Source organism: Microtus oregoni, unplaced genomic scaffold (assembly GCF_018167655.1).
Source record: "Microtus oregoni isolate MIOR12 unplaced genomic scaffold, Mior012 000007F_ref0000211, whole genome shotgun sequence".
NCBI classification, from domain to species: domain Eukaryota; kingdom Metazoa; phylum Chordata; class Mammalia; order Rodentia; family Cricetidae; genus Microtus; species Microtus oregoni.
In genome coordinates, this window is record NW_024543066.1 from 43021763 (window position 1) to 43038973 (window position 17211).

Genomic DNA, 17211 nt, shown 5'->3' on the forward strand with positions numbered 1-17211 from the left:
GAGCAGGATGGAATCTAGGAGATATTTTGTCAGAGAATCAGCTGTAATGGTTTAGATAAAGTGCAGCAGGCCACGAGGAGAGACAGACAGATAGGCACGCCATGAGACCACACCGCAGGGAACCATGCAATGGTGGAGGAGAAATAGACGGATAGGCACACCATGCAGAATGAGGTTGGATATTTATTTAGTGGGTTATGGAAGTATGGAGGGGAAGGGGGAGAAGGAGAAGAACAGAGAGCAGAGAGAGAGAGAGAGAGAGAGAGAGAGAGAGAGAGAGAGAGGAGGGAGAGATGGAAGCTACCTCTTCGAGCAGGAGGCAGAAAAAGGAAAAGACTTAGGCTGCAAGCAGGAAGGATCTGCCTGCCTCAGCAGACAGGTGGGTGTGGGTTGTCTCTTAAAGAGACAGAACAGATCACTACACTGATCACGTTGTAGCTGCTAATGCCCCCCCCACAGAGAGTTGGAGTGAGAGCCTGTGATCCATGCTGCAGGCTGAGGAAAGGGGTACCTGAACCAATGCTCCTGATTCACAACGTCATGCTGAAGTCTGGGAAGGGAAAGAAGATTGTGGTGATGCGCACACTTCCAGACCTACTGAGTCCTGTTTACCTTGGAGCCAGACCAGAAATGCAGACTGAACATTTAACTATTTTATACTTTCAGACACAGAACTCAGATTGTCAATGAGGTACTCAGTCTGCTGTTGAAAGGACCTGAGAACTGAGACCTCAATTTTCCCCTCAGAGGAAAAAGGATTCGTTACAAGGAGTGACTGAAGCCCCTCTTCAGATATGAGAAGGGTAGCCTAAGGGTTTTGCTGCTGCTCAGAGACTGGGACAATTGCTTAAAAACAGCATTGCAACTAGACTCTCACCCATTACAAAAACCTTTTCCTGACTTTTGGTTAGAATGGACTGAAGAGAATTGTGATTTGACAAATTGTGTTATGGTATTGACCTGCTAATGCTTTAGTTCACTATATGATGTATGTTAATGACTAGAAAAAGATCAGAACTTGTCTAAGAAAAGTTTGACATTACCAATGAATTCTTGAATTGGACATGTTTGATAAGACAAATTTAGATTTTGATACAGCTGAATACTATTCCCAGCCCTGGTGCTCCTCCACTCCTTTAATTGGGAAATACTATAGCCACAGAACTATGCATAGCACCAAGTATTATCGGCTTGCTTACCATTAGCTAATTGCTGATGAAATGTCTTGACAGAAACTTAGATCAGAGGTGCTGGAGAGATGGCTCAGTGGTTAAGAGCACTGACTGCTCTTCCAGAGGACCCGGGTTCAATTCCCAGCACCCACATGGCAGCTCACAACTGTCTGAAGATCAGTTCCAGGGGATCTGACACTTCACACCAATGCACATAAAATAAAGTTAAATAAACCATAAAAATATTTAAAAAAGGGGGGGGGCTGGAGAGATGGCTCAGTAGTTAAGAGCATTGCCTGCTCTTCCAAAGGTCCTGAGTTCAATTCCCAGCAACTGGAGGCAGAGGCAGGCGGATCTCTGTGAGTTCGAGGCCAGCCTGGTCTACAAGAGCTAGTTCCAGGACAGGAACCAAAAGCTACGGAGAAACCCTGTCTCGAAAAATTAAAAAAAAAAAAAAAAAAAAAAAACAATTCCCAGCAACCACATGGTGGCTCACAACCATCTGTAAAGAGGTCTGGCGCCCTCTTCTGGCCTTCAGGCATACAGACAGAATAATGTATACATAATAAATAAATAAATTATTAAAAAAATATTAAAAAAAAGAAACTTAGATCAGAGACACAGAGGCCAAAGGTACTTTCTCCATTAACCCTTTGATTGCAGAGGTCAGCAGAGATAGATTTGATCCTTTTTCCCTCCCAGGCACTTAAGATGTGGGCATATGTGATTGGAATGCATGTTCCAATGATGGGTGAGTTTGAGAAACAGAAAATGTTCACCTAAGGCAGACACGGTAATCCGTCCTGTTGTAGAAGCACTGGCTTTATTAAAATTAATTTTTAAAAAAGGAGAAATTGTGGAGGTCCAAAAATGTGAGCCTATTTTCACCTTGACCAAAGGTCAGAGTTGGAACATACTTCTATTCTTCAAGGTTATTGTGTTTCTTCCTCAGACAAAGGTCCCACCAAGATTTAGATCAGAGCTCTGCTCTCTCAAGATTATTGTCAACAGGTGTGGCTAATATCCAGAGCTTGTATTTCAGGAATAGAGAAGTTCCTACCTCAAACAAAAGTCTAAGGATCCAAATAAGTTCCAGTTCTCTTATGGAGGTAATACTGGATTCCACCTAGGGAGTGGTTTACCTACAGAATGTTTTGGTCTAGGGTGTAAGCATGACTTGTCCTCACAACAGAATGTTGAACTATGGATATAGCCTGTGACCTTCAACTGGTCTTTACCAATATTTCTAAATCCCTACATTCTTCCCTGGCAAGTGGTATCTTTGTCAAGGCTGGTCCCCAACAGTTGTGTGTGGGGGGGGTATGTCTATTGCGTGTGTATGTGTGTAAGTGTGCATAGGTGTGTGGGGTTATGTGTATAATGAGTGTGTGTGGGTTTATGTCTTATTGAGTGTGTATGTGTGTAAGTGTGCATTGGTGTGTGGGGTTATGTGTGAATTGAGTGTGTGTAAGTGTGTAAGGGGTTATGTGTGTATTGAGTGTGTGTAAGTGTGTGGGGGTTTTATTGAGTGTGTGTAAGTGTGTATAGGTGTGTGGGGTTATGTGTGTATTGAGTGTATGTAAGTGTGTATAGGTGTGTGTGTGTGTGTGTGTGTGTGTGTGTGTGTGTGTGTGTTGAGCTGCTGAGACTGGGCTTGTCTCCTAGTTCCCTCTCACCCATGGATGAATCTCAGAGCCTTGTGTGCCCTTCCCATCACCTCGTGCAGTGCCCAACACTGCTGAGAACTGAAAAGGGATAGGCTGACCTCCTTTAGCCATGGCCTGGTTGCCCTCAGCGTTTTTTTCTTACCTCTCTTCCTCCTCTTCCTCCCCTTCCTCCCTTCATCTCCTCCCCTCCTTCTCTCCCTTATTTTGAGATAGCATCTCACGCTGTAGCCCAGGCTGTCCGTGAACCCAGGGTAATTCTCCTCCCTTAGCTGCAGAGGGAATACTGGGGTTGCAGGTGCAAACAATGCTGGCTTCAGTCATAGTCCTTGTTCTGGCCTTGACCATGAGAAGCCAGTGGAGAAATCTCAGCAGAACCTGCACCCTGTGGTCAGGGACGTCTCAGTTTCCCTCTGATGTCCCCTCTGCTTGACAGGAGTGTCTCCTGGGGTTGGAGAGACCAGTCAGTCAGTGGCTAAGAGCATTTGCTGCTCTTGCAGAGGACATGGGTTCAGTTCTTGGCCTCCACATGGTAGCTCACAACCATCTGTAACTCCAATTCTAGAGGGTCCAATGCCCTCATCTGGTCCCCACCGGCACTGCATGCACATATAGATACAGGTATTGATATTCACACATATAAAATAAAAATTAATAGTTTCTATTATTTGGTTTTTTTGAGACAGGATTTCTCTATGTAGTACTAACTGTTCTGGAACTCCCTCTGTAGACCAAGATGACCTAGAACTCAGAGATTCTCTAGCCTCTCCCTCCTGAGTACTGGGATTAAAGATGTGTGCCACCACCACCTGGCAAAAATAAATCTATTAAAAAAGCCCCTCCCACTGTTCTTTGTCTCCATCTAGACCCTGCCGAGATGACCTTGTCGAAGCCAATTTCCTCTCTGGGTCCCTGTCTCACCCAGTCTTGTCTTTGGCCATGAAACAGAAAAGAGAAATCTTTCTTAGGGAGAGTTAGGAGATATACCAGGGATTTTGCACTCTGCCCTCGACCCCCAAGACAGGGTTTCACTGTGTAGTTCTGGCTGTCCTGAAACTCACTCTGTAGATCAGGCTGGCCTCAAACTCAGACATACAACTGCCTCTGCCTCCGGACTATTGGGATTAAAGGCCAGTGCCTCCACTGCCCCCCATGATGAACAAATTCTTATCTGTGGACATCAGGGAGTTCCTACAACTGAGCTAGACTTTGGCAAGTGACTTTGGCATGTCCTGGGATCCTAGGGAAAGGGCTGAGCAGAGCAGAGTCCCCTTAGCTGTCTTAGGTGGTGTAGCCCACCCTTCCAGGGCCTGGGCCTGTTCTGCCTCTGCTCCCGTCTTGTGCTCTATGGTTTTTGCCTGTGACCAATAAGCTACACTCTCACACCAGGTGTGGGAGGTCCTTCTGTTTGTGTGCTGCTTTCATTGGTTAATGAATAAAGAAACTGCCTTGGCCTAGTTGATAGGCGGAGAAAACAGAACTGAATGCTGGAAGGAAGAAGGGCAGAGTCAGAGAGAAGCTATGGATCTTCTGCCTGAGATGGATGCGGTTTAGAATCTCCAGTAAGCCACTGCCACATGGGGATACACAGATTAATGGTTAAATATGTAAGAGTTAGCCAATAAGAAGTTAGAGCTAATGGCCAAGCAGTGTTTTAATTAATACAGTTTCTGTGTGGTTATTTTGGGTGTAAGCTAGCCAGGTGGCTGGGATAAACAAGGGGCCCTCTCCTTGTAACACACACCTGTGCACATTGCTCATGCTGCTGCCTCAGCTGGGAATGCCCCCTCCTCTTCAGCTGCCCACTTTTATCTGTCCAGGATTTGTTTTGAGAGACACATTTGGATGCAGGTGGTGCTGCGGCTAGGCGAGGGTGCTCAGGGAAGCTAGGGCGAGGATGTGCAGGGAAGCCCAGCTGACTCTTTCTGAGAAACCTGAAACCGCAATTCCTTCTGCTTCAGGTATGCTCAGAGCAGCACAGCAGAAGACAGACACCTGGGCACCGCATGCTGGCAGGATAAGGAGCAAGCTGGTAATCTGTGAGCTCATAGGAAGACCTCAGGAGAGAAAGGTGTGCTCCAGCTGGCAGCTCCCATCCCCAAGAGGCATTCATTTGAACCTCCACAGATCTGATTTCTGATTCCAATCCTCCAACAACTGGTTCTGGCAGAAGGATTTATCTAAATGATCTCATCCCACCAACAAGAGGTACATGAAGACCGTCCCCCACCCCAGGGTCTTACTGACCTCCATGTGGAGACTGTCCCCACCCTGAGGTCATACGCAGCTCCGTTCAGCTGCTCCTGTCAGACCTGCCCTGGTGACCCACGGATGGTGACCTCACTGTTCAAATATGATAAGCCAGTCTTCCTCATGAATGCCGGACAGTGGACAGAGATGCACGCCAGACAGAAACAGCGGCTGCTGAAGATGGAAGTACAGCCACATCCGCCTCGGGGTCCTCCAGCCTCATTTCATCCATGGTTCTTTGACACAGCAGTCTCAACTGTTTGCTTTTCTTTCTTTTTCTCTTTGGATTTGATAATTTTTGTATCCTATAAAATTCATTGTATAAATATATTTTGCTGCACAGTTAATCCCTAAAATATAGTTTATTCATTCATTCATTTGCTTGTTTTTTGAGACAGAGGCTCACTATATTGCCCTAGCTGGGCTGGAACTCACTATGAAGACCAGGCTAGCTTTGAACTCACAAAGATCTGCCTATCTATGCCTCCTGAAATCCTGACTAGTTTGTTTTATCTTGTACATATGTATTTTGAAAGGTAAGTTTAAATCTTTGCATGTGTGTCTGTGTATGGTGTGTGTGTGTCTGCACGCGCACGTGCATGCATGCTTGTGCCCACGCATGTGTGTGTGTAGGATGAAGGCACCTATGTGGAAGTCAGAGGACAACCCGGGACATTAGTCCTCACTTTCCGTCTCTTGTTCACCACAGGGCATGCCATGCCAGCTGGTCCCATCTCAGTGCCGCTGAGACTGCAGATGCTCAATGAGTGTCTGGCTTTGTGTGCATCTGAGGACCTGACTAGATCTTCACGCTTTAGTGGCCACCACTCCACCCAACTTTTCAGTTATAAAACTCTTTTATGTGTACAGGTGTTGTGCCTGCCTGTGTCTTTGCATCTTGTGCACACCTAGAGCCTGCAGAGGCCAGAAAGGGGCCTCGGCTCCCTCTACAGTTGGTAGCACAATTGTAAACTGTCACGTGGTTTCTGGGAATTGAAACTAGGTCCTCTGGAAGAACAGCCAATACTCTCAGCTGCTGAACCATCTCTCCAGTCCCTTGAACACCTTTTATTTTCTTTTGGAGACAGGGTATCTCTTTATAACCCTGGCGGTCCTGGAACTTGCTACAGACCCGTAGACCACATTGGCCTTGAACTCACAGAGACCCACCTGCCTCTGCCTCCCAAGTGCTGGGATTAAAGGCACAGTTCAGCTTCCTTGAAAACTTTCAAACATAAAAAATAATCTTTTTTTTTTTTTTTAAAGAGGCACATCCAACAAAGAGTCGTTCTTCGTGTTCCCAGGCTGAGCTTCCTGTGCCAGGGCACATACCACATGGGAAACGGAAGCTTGTTCCCAGCCCCTGTCCTCCTTTGTCCTGCACAGGAGACTGCGTGCTGCTGATACACCTCTGGGAAGGTGCAGCTCAGCAATGGCCCAGAGAGTTTGCTGGATAAATGGGATGAGGGAACCAGTGTGATGGAGCACACCTACACCCCAGCACTCCAAGGATGGAGGCAGGAGGAACAGACATGCAAAAGTTGCCCTTAGCTACATAGAGAGTTTGAGGCCACTCTGGGCTGCACAAAACCCTATCTCAGAAAAGATATGAGCTGAGGGAATTATTTATGGATATCAATATAATTAACACGCAAACTGTGGCATTCATTCAATCAATCAATCAATAACAAGCAATTTGAAAGTAGAAGAAAATACAGCTTTCCATCTGTTTGCTTATTCTGGGAATAAGGGGACTTCAGAACCCTGATGTATGAGTGGGACACAGTATGATGAGAAGCCCATGGGGAAGCGGGTAAGTTAGAAACAACATGTTTGTGTGGTGTGACATTATATAGTCATTATAAAGAACACGGGGGTCATTGCCATTGTTGGTACAAGTGGAAAATTAGTGATTCCTTAAAATGTAAAAGTGGCATTATCACATGACCTAGCAATTCAACACACACAGAGATACACACACGCACGCAGTCATGAAACACACTCAAAAACTTCACTTAGTAGCATTATTTGTGATAGTAAAGAGTTCATCAGTTTATGAGTGGAAAAGTAAATTGTGTTGTGTAGGACATTATTTATTAATTATAAAGACAAACTATGCTAACTGAAAGATCACAAGACGATCCTATAGATTTTATGTCTATAAAATGTCTAAAATCAGCAGTTGGAGTTTTGTTGTTGTTACTGTTTCAAGATAAAGTTTCCTGTGCCCAGACTGGCCTGGAACTGGCTAACAGTCTGAAGATGACCTTGAAATTCTAATCCTCCTGCCTCTGCCCTCTGAGTGTACGTCAACACACCCAGTATACGCAGTGCCAGGATTCAAACCCAATGTCTTGTGTATGATAGGCAAGCACTCTACCAAAATGAGCTATATCCCAAGCCCCCAGGAGGTGGATATATAGACAGAAAGTAGATTGGTGGTAGCCTGAGGCTGTGCGTGCAGTAGAAACAGTGAGTGATGGGCAGGGAATGTTCTACAATTGACTGTGGAAATGGGAACACATTGAGTTGTGTGACTTAAGTTGGAAAGCTATATGTAAGTTATATAACAACAAAATACCTTTTTTTTCAGAGACAGGGTTTCTCTGTGTAGCTTTGGAGCCTGTCCCGGAACTTGCTCTGTAGACCAGGCTGGCCTTGAACTCAGAGATCTGCCTGCCTCTGCCTCCCAAGTGCTGGGATTAAAGATGTGCACCACCACTGTTCAGCCCAAAATAATTTTAAAAGATAGAGGAGGGTGTAGCCGGGCGGTGGTGGCGCACGCCTTTAATCCCAGCACTCGGGAGGCAGAGGCAGGCAGATCTCTGTGAGTTCGAGACCAGCCTGGTCTATAGAGCTAGTTCCAGGACAGGCTCCAAAACCACAGAGAAACCCTGTCTCGAAAAACCAAAAAAAAAAAAAAAAAAAAAAAGATAGAGGAGGGTGGGAAAGATGGCTCAGATGGTAAAGGTACTTGCTGCAATGACCACCTGAGTTTAAATTCTGGGGACCCACGTGGTAGGAGAGAGCTGATCCCTGTAAGTTGTACATGCACACTTTGGCACACATGTGCACACACACACACATTTATATATTATATATTTTAATATATACAAATATGTATATTTACATATTTTTGTTTAGTTTCTCTTTATTTTATTTATTTATTTATTTTTGATTTTTTGAGACAAGGTTTCTCTGTGTAGCTTTGGAACTTGTTCTGGAACTCGCTCTGTAGACCAGGCTGGCCTCAAACTCACAGGGATCTGCCTGTCTCTCCCTCCTGAGTGCTGGGATTAAAGGCATGTGCCACCGCTCTCTGGCCTGTTTTATAAATTAACAATAACAGCTTTGAAATGGAGTGAAGCTGGAGACTGCTCAGCAGGAGAGCACGTGCCTAGCCTGCATAAGACTCTGAATTCGATCCCAGGGTCGCAGGTCGGGGAGGAAGTGTACTTCAGTGCATACTGCTGGAGATAAAGTCATGTTTCTGGACAGCAGATATAATATGCTCCTCTTTTATTTATAAGAAATATATATGGACAGAAAGAGATAGGTATTGTTACAATCATAAAAAAAGGTCCGTGACGGTCCACACCAAGCTTGCTCACAGGGCTCTGGCTGGTCAGGGTCATGCACAAGGTTGTCTGTATTTGATATGCTTTTAGCATTTACTACGAGTATGTCCTGCTCCGGACATGTTAAACAAAGAAGGAAAGAGAAAGTACATCGGGCCCTGCCAAAGGCCCCAAAGTCCACTGGCATTCAAGTTAGAGGAAAGGGGTCCCAGGAGGCTGAGGTTCTGGATAGCCAAGAGCAGCACCCCAGGGAGAGTGGGCTTTCTAACCTGGATGGTCTCACTTCCCAGCCGTGTGGCCCAGAGCCAGGCCTGGCGAGAAACCGTTTTTGTCCACTAAGCAAACAGACTTATGGTGAACTTAGGATTCAGAATACAAAGGGTACTTCCTGTCTCTCCCCATGTAAACCTCCCTCATCCAGCCCATCTCCTGTTGGGATCGACACATTCAGCATCCAACTGCCTTGCTGTCCCAAGAGCCTCATGACCTCACACATTTCTGAGCTGTGGGACTGGCCCGTAAGAACATGAGCTGCTTCCTTCAGTTTGAATCCCTTGACACCCCACAGTGGAGTCCCTGTCACATGTACCACAGTCCCAACCAACAGCCATTAAGATTGCTCGAGTCATTTCTTTTTCTGGTCCACAATCTCTTACCAAAACCATTGCCATCACAGAAGAAGGATAGATGAAATACTTTTTTAAAGGAAGAAAAGCAGTTCCATGCATAGTCCATATATTATAAATAGGGTCAAGAGCAGTGTCTCATAATCAAAGACATTAATAACACCACCTAATTAAGCATAGTGGTACTCACCTGGGATCCCAGCACTTGGGAGGTTGAAGCAGGAGGATGGCACATTGAGGCCAGCCTGGGCTACCTGGCAAGACTTTGTCTCAAATTTTTTTTTCACTGAAAACATGTATAAGTGAAATTAATAAATGTAAACAGCTTGCCATGGCTTTTGGTTTCTTTTTTTTTTCTTTTTTTTTTTTCTTGAGACAGTCTTGCATTTACCCTAGGCTGGCTTGGAACTTACTGTGTGGTCAAGGCTGACCTTGAACTTTCAAAAAATCCCCCTGCTTTTGGGTCCTGTGGCTACTGGGATTACAGGTCTGAGGCCACCATGCCTGGATTCTCTGTTGGGCCTTGACACCTAAGGCGAAGGCCACCGAGCCTGGCTTCTCCGTTGGGCGTTGATACCAAGCGAGCATGTACCACCCAACCCACTGTTTTCTCTTCTTGGGTTTCAGATGCGTAGACAAGGCTCTGCAGACATGGTGGGTGACTTTGGACGTGTGTCGTTTTGCGAGTGTACCTGTAGGATAAACTTGCAGACGGGCAGAGGCCGAGTCACAGGCATTGGTCAGGGCGGGTTTTGCTATGGTGTTTGTTGCCTGTGAGCCGCTACACCTTCTGCCTCTCCAGAAGCTCACTTCAATCTGCTTCTTCTAGGGCAATGATAGCTTTGCTTCTCTCTTCTCTCTGTGCCAGCCCAAATGGAGTCTACAGCCTTCAGCAAAGACAGCCAAGGAGCCGAGTGCAAGCTTTGCCAGGATAGCTCTTCCTTCTGTGAGACTCTGAACACATTATGTATACCAGACCTACACTTCTGTTTCCTTCTCTGTGGAGATGACATCTCTGCCCACTTGGCACCATCCGACAGTTTCTCTCCTGCCCACCCCCGCCCTCAGGGGCTGGGCTTTGCCCTGCCCTTCCTAAAGCGAAAAAGAGTCCAGACCAACAAAAAGGTCCACAGGCTTTTTAATGGTGTAATGGCTACTTCCCTTTCGAGACCCCCACCTAGTTATGACAGCGACTTCCAAGGCGTTGATGTCAGGGGAGTGGGCGGGCACAGGGTGGGCGGAGGCCATGCAATGACTGGGAGGGGTGGCCAAGGACTGGTACATTCTGTTTGGCATGTAAACATTCTTCTGTTGCTTCCCAGGGAGGGGGAGGGCAACTCCCTGTGCCCCAACATATGCCCAAGGGGCTCAGGAGACTGAGCAAGCCAGGCCCCTCAGGAGGAGCTGGAAAGCCAGAGAGCCATGTGCCTGGGGCAGGGCCCTTCTCCTGTACCCCTCTGCACATGGTACGGCTGGGGAGGGAAGGCGCATTAAGGTGAATACACCCCACATCTGAGCCAGTGACTTAAGCAGTCAGGATGGGGACATAAGGGATGGTGGTGGTCGCTTGACACTATCAGAGAGGATGGGTAGGAGCCTGAAGGGCCTACTGCAGGGTGGATGATTCTCAAAGAACAGGCTTCAGCTGGGGGCGGGACATTGGCTTCCTCTGCCCTGGTTCCTTCCTGGGAGAAGCACTTAGTCCCCTCACCACCCACCTCTGCTGGTCCTCTGTCCCTCATTCCTCCTGATGATACTATTGACTCAGAGGCCTGAGGTTGGGTGGAGTCCTGTAGGGGTCTGGAATCCCAAGGGTAGACTGGAGGCCTGAGGTTGAGTGGAGCCTTGTGGGGGTCTGGAATCCCAAGGGTAGACTGGATTTTGCCTCTGCACCAGCTTGATCGCTGGGTGAAGCTGGGGGTGGGGTGAGCCTGGGGCTTTCTCAGGCCTCCCTTTCCTCCCATCTCCAAGCCAGGGTGTTGTCGGCCCTCCAGCAGAAGTGAGACTGTGGGGAGCCCTACATTCACGGTTCGGTTGGTGGCAAGGAGCAGGCCCAGGACCTGGGCACCAAGGGTCATGCCCTGGTCCCCACCTGGCATGAGCTGATTGTCATTCATAGAAGCCCTGGGTAGGAGGAAGTGAACCCTCTACTCCTCTGCTGGGCTAGAGGACGACTAGAGGGGGCCTCGGGGTGACAAAGATAACTGAATCCAGAGAGGTTTCCTGAGTGTTCTGGGAGCTTCTACATCAGTGTGGGATAGACCACAAAGACTATCCACCCTGGTGTCCTCCCCAGACTGGTCTGCAGAGCAGCCTTCTTGGCACAGAAGCAACTGCCCAGACCCTCAGAACTCCATGAGGTCATCTTGGGTGTAGACGTGGCCAGACCGCTGGTCCTCTGAGGCCTCTCTTTCTCCTGAATGCCTTGGTTTGCTCTCTGTGGCTCAGGGAAGGACAGGAGGACCAGAACAGGGGATAGAGGCTGTGGGTGCTTTACAGGAGGCCTGCAGGCAGTCCCTGTCCCAGACAGGAGGGGCTGCCTGTCCCTTCTGCAGTAAGGGTACTGCTTGCCCCAGATGTTAGCAGGCTCCTGATGAGGTGGGCGGGCGAGCTGTGCAGAAGCCAACATGCAGAAGGAGGCCCCATGTCAGGCTCAGAGCAGCTCAGCTGTGTGGGCTGGCTCAGAGCAAGAGGGGCCCAGGGTGAACTGGGGTGGGGTGGGGGTGGGCACCAGTTAGCATCACACACAATCTAAAGTGAGAAGGGCCTTCTGCCTCCGGGAGCCAGTCTGCCTCATCCTGCTTCCTCTGCTGTGTAGGGGGAGGATGCCTGAGCCAGCCCACTGCCCACAGCAGAGATGGCAGGGTGACCAGACAGAGTCCCTGAATCTTCAGATGATCAACACACAGAAGGTGATAAGCAGCCACCCCACCTGCGTGGGATTCTGAGAGGAGAGCTCAGTGAAGCTGAGGTTAGACAGAGGAAGGAATTCCTGATGGCAAGGGGTCCTGAGAACCAGAGGACCCGAGAGCATGTAACCGTAAAGCCCCGTTCCAAACTCCCACTGGGAAACACTCACAGGGAGGCAAACTTCCAGAGGTCCCATTCATTCCTATTCAGCAAAGGTCGAGAGACCCAGGCAGCAGCCCCTCTCGAGAATCATACGACCTGTGCCTCTCATAGAGCTGACTTTAGCCCGACTAGAGGTGTCCCCTTAAACCTAAATAAGCCAACGACCTCTGACTTCCACTTTCCCAATCCCAGCTTGGCCTTTCATGGCCACCATGGCTCCTAGGAGACCGTAGGCGGTCCAGAGACCTCACACTTCTGGAATTTGAGGCTGTTGCTCCTGTTGGGTAGGGTTGGAGGCTGAAGAAGACGGGGATGAGGAAAGGTGGGCCACAAGAGGTGTAAGCAGATGTAAGCCCCTTGGGTGGGGGGCATAGAGATCAGCCAAGACCTGGTGGGAGAAGGGGACAGGCCCTAAAAGCTGAGTCTTCAGGCGATAAGTGCTGAGCCTTCCCGGGGCAGAGGATCTGCTGTGAGCCTGTCCCTGCAGTGGGGCGGTAGGAGGGAGGGAGGACGCAGAGAGACGAACCGAGACACGCACCCTCCGGGGTCAGTGGGCTGGCTGGGCTGCAGGGCGCCACGCGTGCTCACGTGCGTCCTGGCGAGTGCAGGCGGGAAGCTGGGGCCGCGGTGGCGCGCGGGCGCGTAAGGCTGTGCTGGAAGCTGCTCCAGTGTGGCCAGCTGCGGGTGGGGACCGGGGTGAGGGTAGGGGGCGCCGCAGAGAGCCGCAGGCCCGTGTCATTATCTGTTCCCGGGCCTACCCTCCGAGACTGCCGCCCGGCCTTTGGTTGCTGCGCGCTGAGTCTGCAGTTGTTTCCCTCTGGGTCCTTTCTTGGGGGCCCCTGGGGAGGCCTCGGGCTGAGATCTGGACTGGAGGACCCCCCGAGAGGGAGGGGCGCTGGGCCGAGCTTGATGCGACGGAGAGGAGCTCTCTTTGCGGGGCAGGGACTGGCTCCGCGGGGACCCGCTGGGGTTGCGCGAGGTGGAGGCGGGGAGGCCGGGACTGCGGGGCGCTGCAGGCTTGGAGACTTGGGTGCGAACTGGACCGGGACCCCGGCTCGCGGAGTATTTGGGACGGAGGTCAGCAGCAGTGGCCGACCCTGAGGGCTTCTGTAGCTGGAGCCTGCTGAGGGGCAGAAGGCAAGAGAAAAGGACCGGGGTGAGGGACAAGGAGGGACATTTTCAGAATGTCTTTGAGCACTGAGCCCTGCATCGTCAAAGCTGGGAGGGATGGAAGAGGCCAGGCACAGATGAATAAACTGGCCGGTGTTCCACCCTGCAGTGCGGGACCTTTTGGGCTATGACTGGAGGTTTTCCTTAAGAGTCATGCGTCATCTTTAAAATTCCCATGGGTTTTGCATTCTAATCTAGAATGTGCTTATGTTAATATCAATACAAAATACTATTTCATGCCAGTTACTGGAGGCCCAAGACTTTTACCCTTTGGTTTCCAATGTCCCATGGCATACCAGGAACTGTATGTGGGCTCGCTGGTCTCCTGCAGCCTTCCCTGGTCCCACCTCACAGTATCCCCACTAATCACGCTGTTCCTGTTCCCTTGAGCCCAGTGACAGAGCTGACACTTAAGTCACAAGTTACAGTGCCCAGATGGGAGAGGTATCTGAGAGTGTTATAGCCCCTAACGTTGGTTCGGAGAAGTTCCTGGAAGCCTTCTGTGGCCACTCTACCCACAACCAGTCCTGGCACCGTTTCTCACCTGCTGGTAATGGCCACGTCAGCCGCTGAGGCCGCACCATGGGGTCTGCCAGGAAGCTGCTGCCCTTCCACAGGCGTGGGCACACCGATGGGGCGTGGAATCCGGCTCCGGGTGGTCACTGCCCGCCCAGCCTTCCTAGGCAAGGCTGCCGTGGGCTCTGAGGCAGGTGTATCCTCCTCAGAGCCGGTGCCAGAGAGTGTCTCAGAGGCACGGCGCTGCTCCTCGCTAGAGGAGGACGAGGCTCCTGAGGCCAGCCTCAGCAACAGGCGACCCTGCCTCTTCTCCATCACCAGCCGTGCCAGGTCCTGCTGGGGCCTGGCCCTCTTGCTCCACCGCTCTTTGGCCGACAGGGAGCCCGAAGGCTCCGAGCCTGTGTCCTCTTCAGACAACAAGACAGGAATGCGGCTCCTGGGGCGAGAACCTGGCATAGCATGGCGGCTGGGGGAGACAGTGGTCCCTTTCTTGGTGAGTGGCTCCAGTGGGGATGCTGGAGCTGGCCCCTCAGCAAGGGCTGCGCCATTGGGCAACGAGTCTGTGACTACTTCTGAGGGTGTTTCCCCCGGAAAGCCAGACAGGACACAACTCTCTGTCTCAGTTCCATCCAGCCCTGACAAAGCCAGGCCATTCTCCAGAGGCACTGGGGCCCCCTCCTCTGCAGTGGCCCCCTCAGAGAGTATCTCCAGGCCCAGCTCACCCCCAGTGCTGAACTCGTCTGGCCTGGAGGCCTGTCCTCCGGAAGACATGACATTGAGGTGGGATTTCTCCGCAATGTGAACAAAGGTCCTCTCGACTTTGGTGAAGGGTGAGGAGGTGACTGCCACCGCCCCACCAGTGGCCACTGGCCCAACCCCAAGCCCTGCTCCAGGTCCTGAGGGCTTGGGTTCAGACTTGAGGATAGAGGACAGGGTGCCCGGCTCCGATACATCCAGCTGACTTCCAGTAGGCTGGGGCTGCTCCTGCTGAGGGGTGAGCGCGGCCAAGGTGCCCAGATCAGGGTCAGGGGCCAGTTCGGCAGTGACTGGCGACTTCTTCATGTCGCCAGGGGAGACGAGCACCAGCGTTTTGGAGCCCTCCTCGGGCTCCAGGTCCCCATCAGCCACAGACCGGCCCCTGGCCTCTTTCTGATCATCAGCCAGCAGTGTGGATGGGGCCCCCTCCTGGCTCCGTTCAGTGCTCCGCTCGCTGGCCTCACTGCTAGAACCACTCCGAGGCCCCAGCACCTCCCCCAGGGCCCCTGCCTCCTCCTCCTCCTCTTCATCTTCCTCCTCCTCTTCCTCCTCTTCCTCCTCTTCTTCGTTTTCTTCCTCCTCCTCTTCTTCTTCCTCCTCCTCCTCTTCTCCCTCCTTTCCATTGGCCTGAGGCTGAAAGGGAGCCAAGGGGACTTGTGGGGCAGTAAGCAGCATGTGCGAGAAGCCCACCCTCCGGACCCTGTTCAGCAGCCGGGCCCGTTCTCGATAATCAGAGAGGTCTCTCTTGAAGTCCTGGTATGGCAAGCCCAGAGGCGCAGCTCGGGGGAGTCCATTCACCTCAAGTGGGGGCGCCACAGAGAACACCTGTAAGGGGCACACACAGGGACCCACTGAGGTCACCCACCCTCCTGGGCCCCAGGAAGCCTCACCTGTACCCTACATCAGGAGACTCCCCCACCAGGGATACCTGCCAGAAGGTAGACAATGGGTCCTCAGGCCCTAGAATGATCCTGGCTCAGGGAATCCCGGTCCGAGGGACAGATCCCAGTGACTCTTCTCTCTCCCTACCCTCTCCTCCCCTCATCAGACAAAGTCAACTTTAGGGTATGAAAATAGCAGAAAATAGCCAAAAAGAGGGAGCATCTGAGAAACTGGGGGGGGGGCTGTGTCATTTTCTGGGACTTCTCTATGCTCACAGATGTCCAGGGCGGGGCCTCTGTAGCCGCCACCCTCCCACACTGCGGTGTGAGCAGGGTCACGGGAGCACTACCCTCTTCCTCCTGTCCTCCTCTGGCCTGTCAGCAAGAACTATGTTCAGCCCTATCTCCCAGGAACTCAGTAAATTTTCCTCTCTGTGGATGGATCCTTTGGCAACCCCAGCATGGCTGAACCTCTTCCGGCTGTTAGACTTCCCCCATATCCTCTCTATTTCCTCTCTTCTGGAAAGGCCTGGCCTCCTTGGCAGAACTGACTCTCCTACACACTTGGTCCCCTCTGTCTGTGCCCCCAGGCCATTCAACAGCATCCTCAGATGAGGATGTGCCCCCTCCCACATCACAGAACTATATAACCATCTCAGTGTCTGCCCCCACAGAGTGCCCATGGACCTTTTCCCTGCCAGTCTAGTATTCCACAGCCACCAACCTGTTGTCTCAGTCCTGGCCTGGCCAGCCATCTTCCTTACAACTGCCTGAGTGAACTTCCTGAAACTCAGATCCCATTGATCTCTGCCACCTCCCACCCCCACCTTGCATCCTACCTTCTCCTTACTACCCCGCCCCTGCCCCCATTTAAGCTCTAGCCATTGGATGTTATCAGCATCTCCCTGGGTGGGTCATGTGTCTCACGCTTGGGTCCTCATGACAAATCACCGTTGTCTTTCAACAGCTCTCCAAAGCCTCCTGTTCATCAGCTTCCCTTTCTCCCTGTTTGCAGATCCTTTTACGTGTTTCTCTGGCGCTCTCTCTCTCTCTCTCTCTCTCTCTCTCTCTCTCCCTCCCTCCCTCTCTTGTAAATGAAGTCCCTGGGGGGTTTTCTTGTTGTTCATTCATTCACTAGTCCTTAACCGCCTGTAGTGGTGCACACTCATAACCCCAGCTCTCAGGAAGCAGAGCAGGAGTTCAAGGCTAGACTTGGCAGCAGAGTGACCTTGAGGTCAGCCTGAGCTATCCCCGACTGGGGATCCACCCCTAAACAGAGAACTGTAGACAACTAAAGACAGCTGAGAGGCAGAATTGCTCTTCCCCAGGGATCAGCTCAGATTGCCCTGAACAGACAGGCAATGCTAAATGAAATTTCTATATTCATGTGTGTGTGCGCATGTATGTATAAGAAAAAAGGTCAAAGAAACTAGGCCATCAATTTAAAAGAGTAAGATGGGATACAAGAGGAATTGGAGGGAGGAAAGAGAAGGGGAAATGATGTCATTATATTTCAATTTAAAAAA

At 50.7% G+C, this 17211-nt stretch overlaps 1 protein-coding gene across 5 annotated transcripts in view; it reads right to left on the minus strand.

The window, feature by feature from the left end:
- Nucleotides 1-9606: 9606 nt before the first annotated feature.
- Nucleotides 9607-17211, minus strand: part of Ttbk1 (tau tubulin kinase 1) — a 42777-nt gene continuing 35172 nt past the window's right edge. For 3 of the 5 annotated variants that reach the window (XM_041656471.1, XM_041656473.1, XM_041656469.1), the window contains 2 exons: nucleotides 14077-15629; nucleotides 9608-13485 (listed from right to left, as the gene is read on the minus strand). In XM_041656471.1, coding sequence (XP_041512405.1) covers nucleotides 13101-13485; nucleotides 14077-15629 — 1938 coding nt within the window. In that variant the 3' untranslated portion in view covers nucleotides 9608-13100. Of the gene's footprint in view, nucleotides 13486-14076; nucleotides 15630-17211 lie in introns of all 5 variants that reach the window. The other 2 variants (XM_041656472.1, XM_041656474.1) reach the window with 2 other exon arrangements.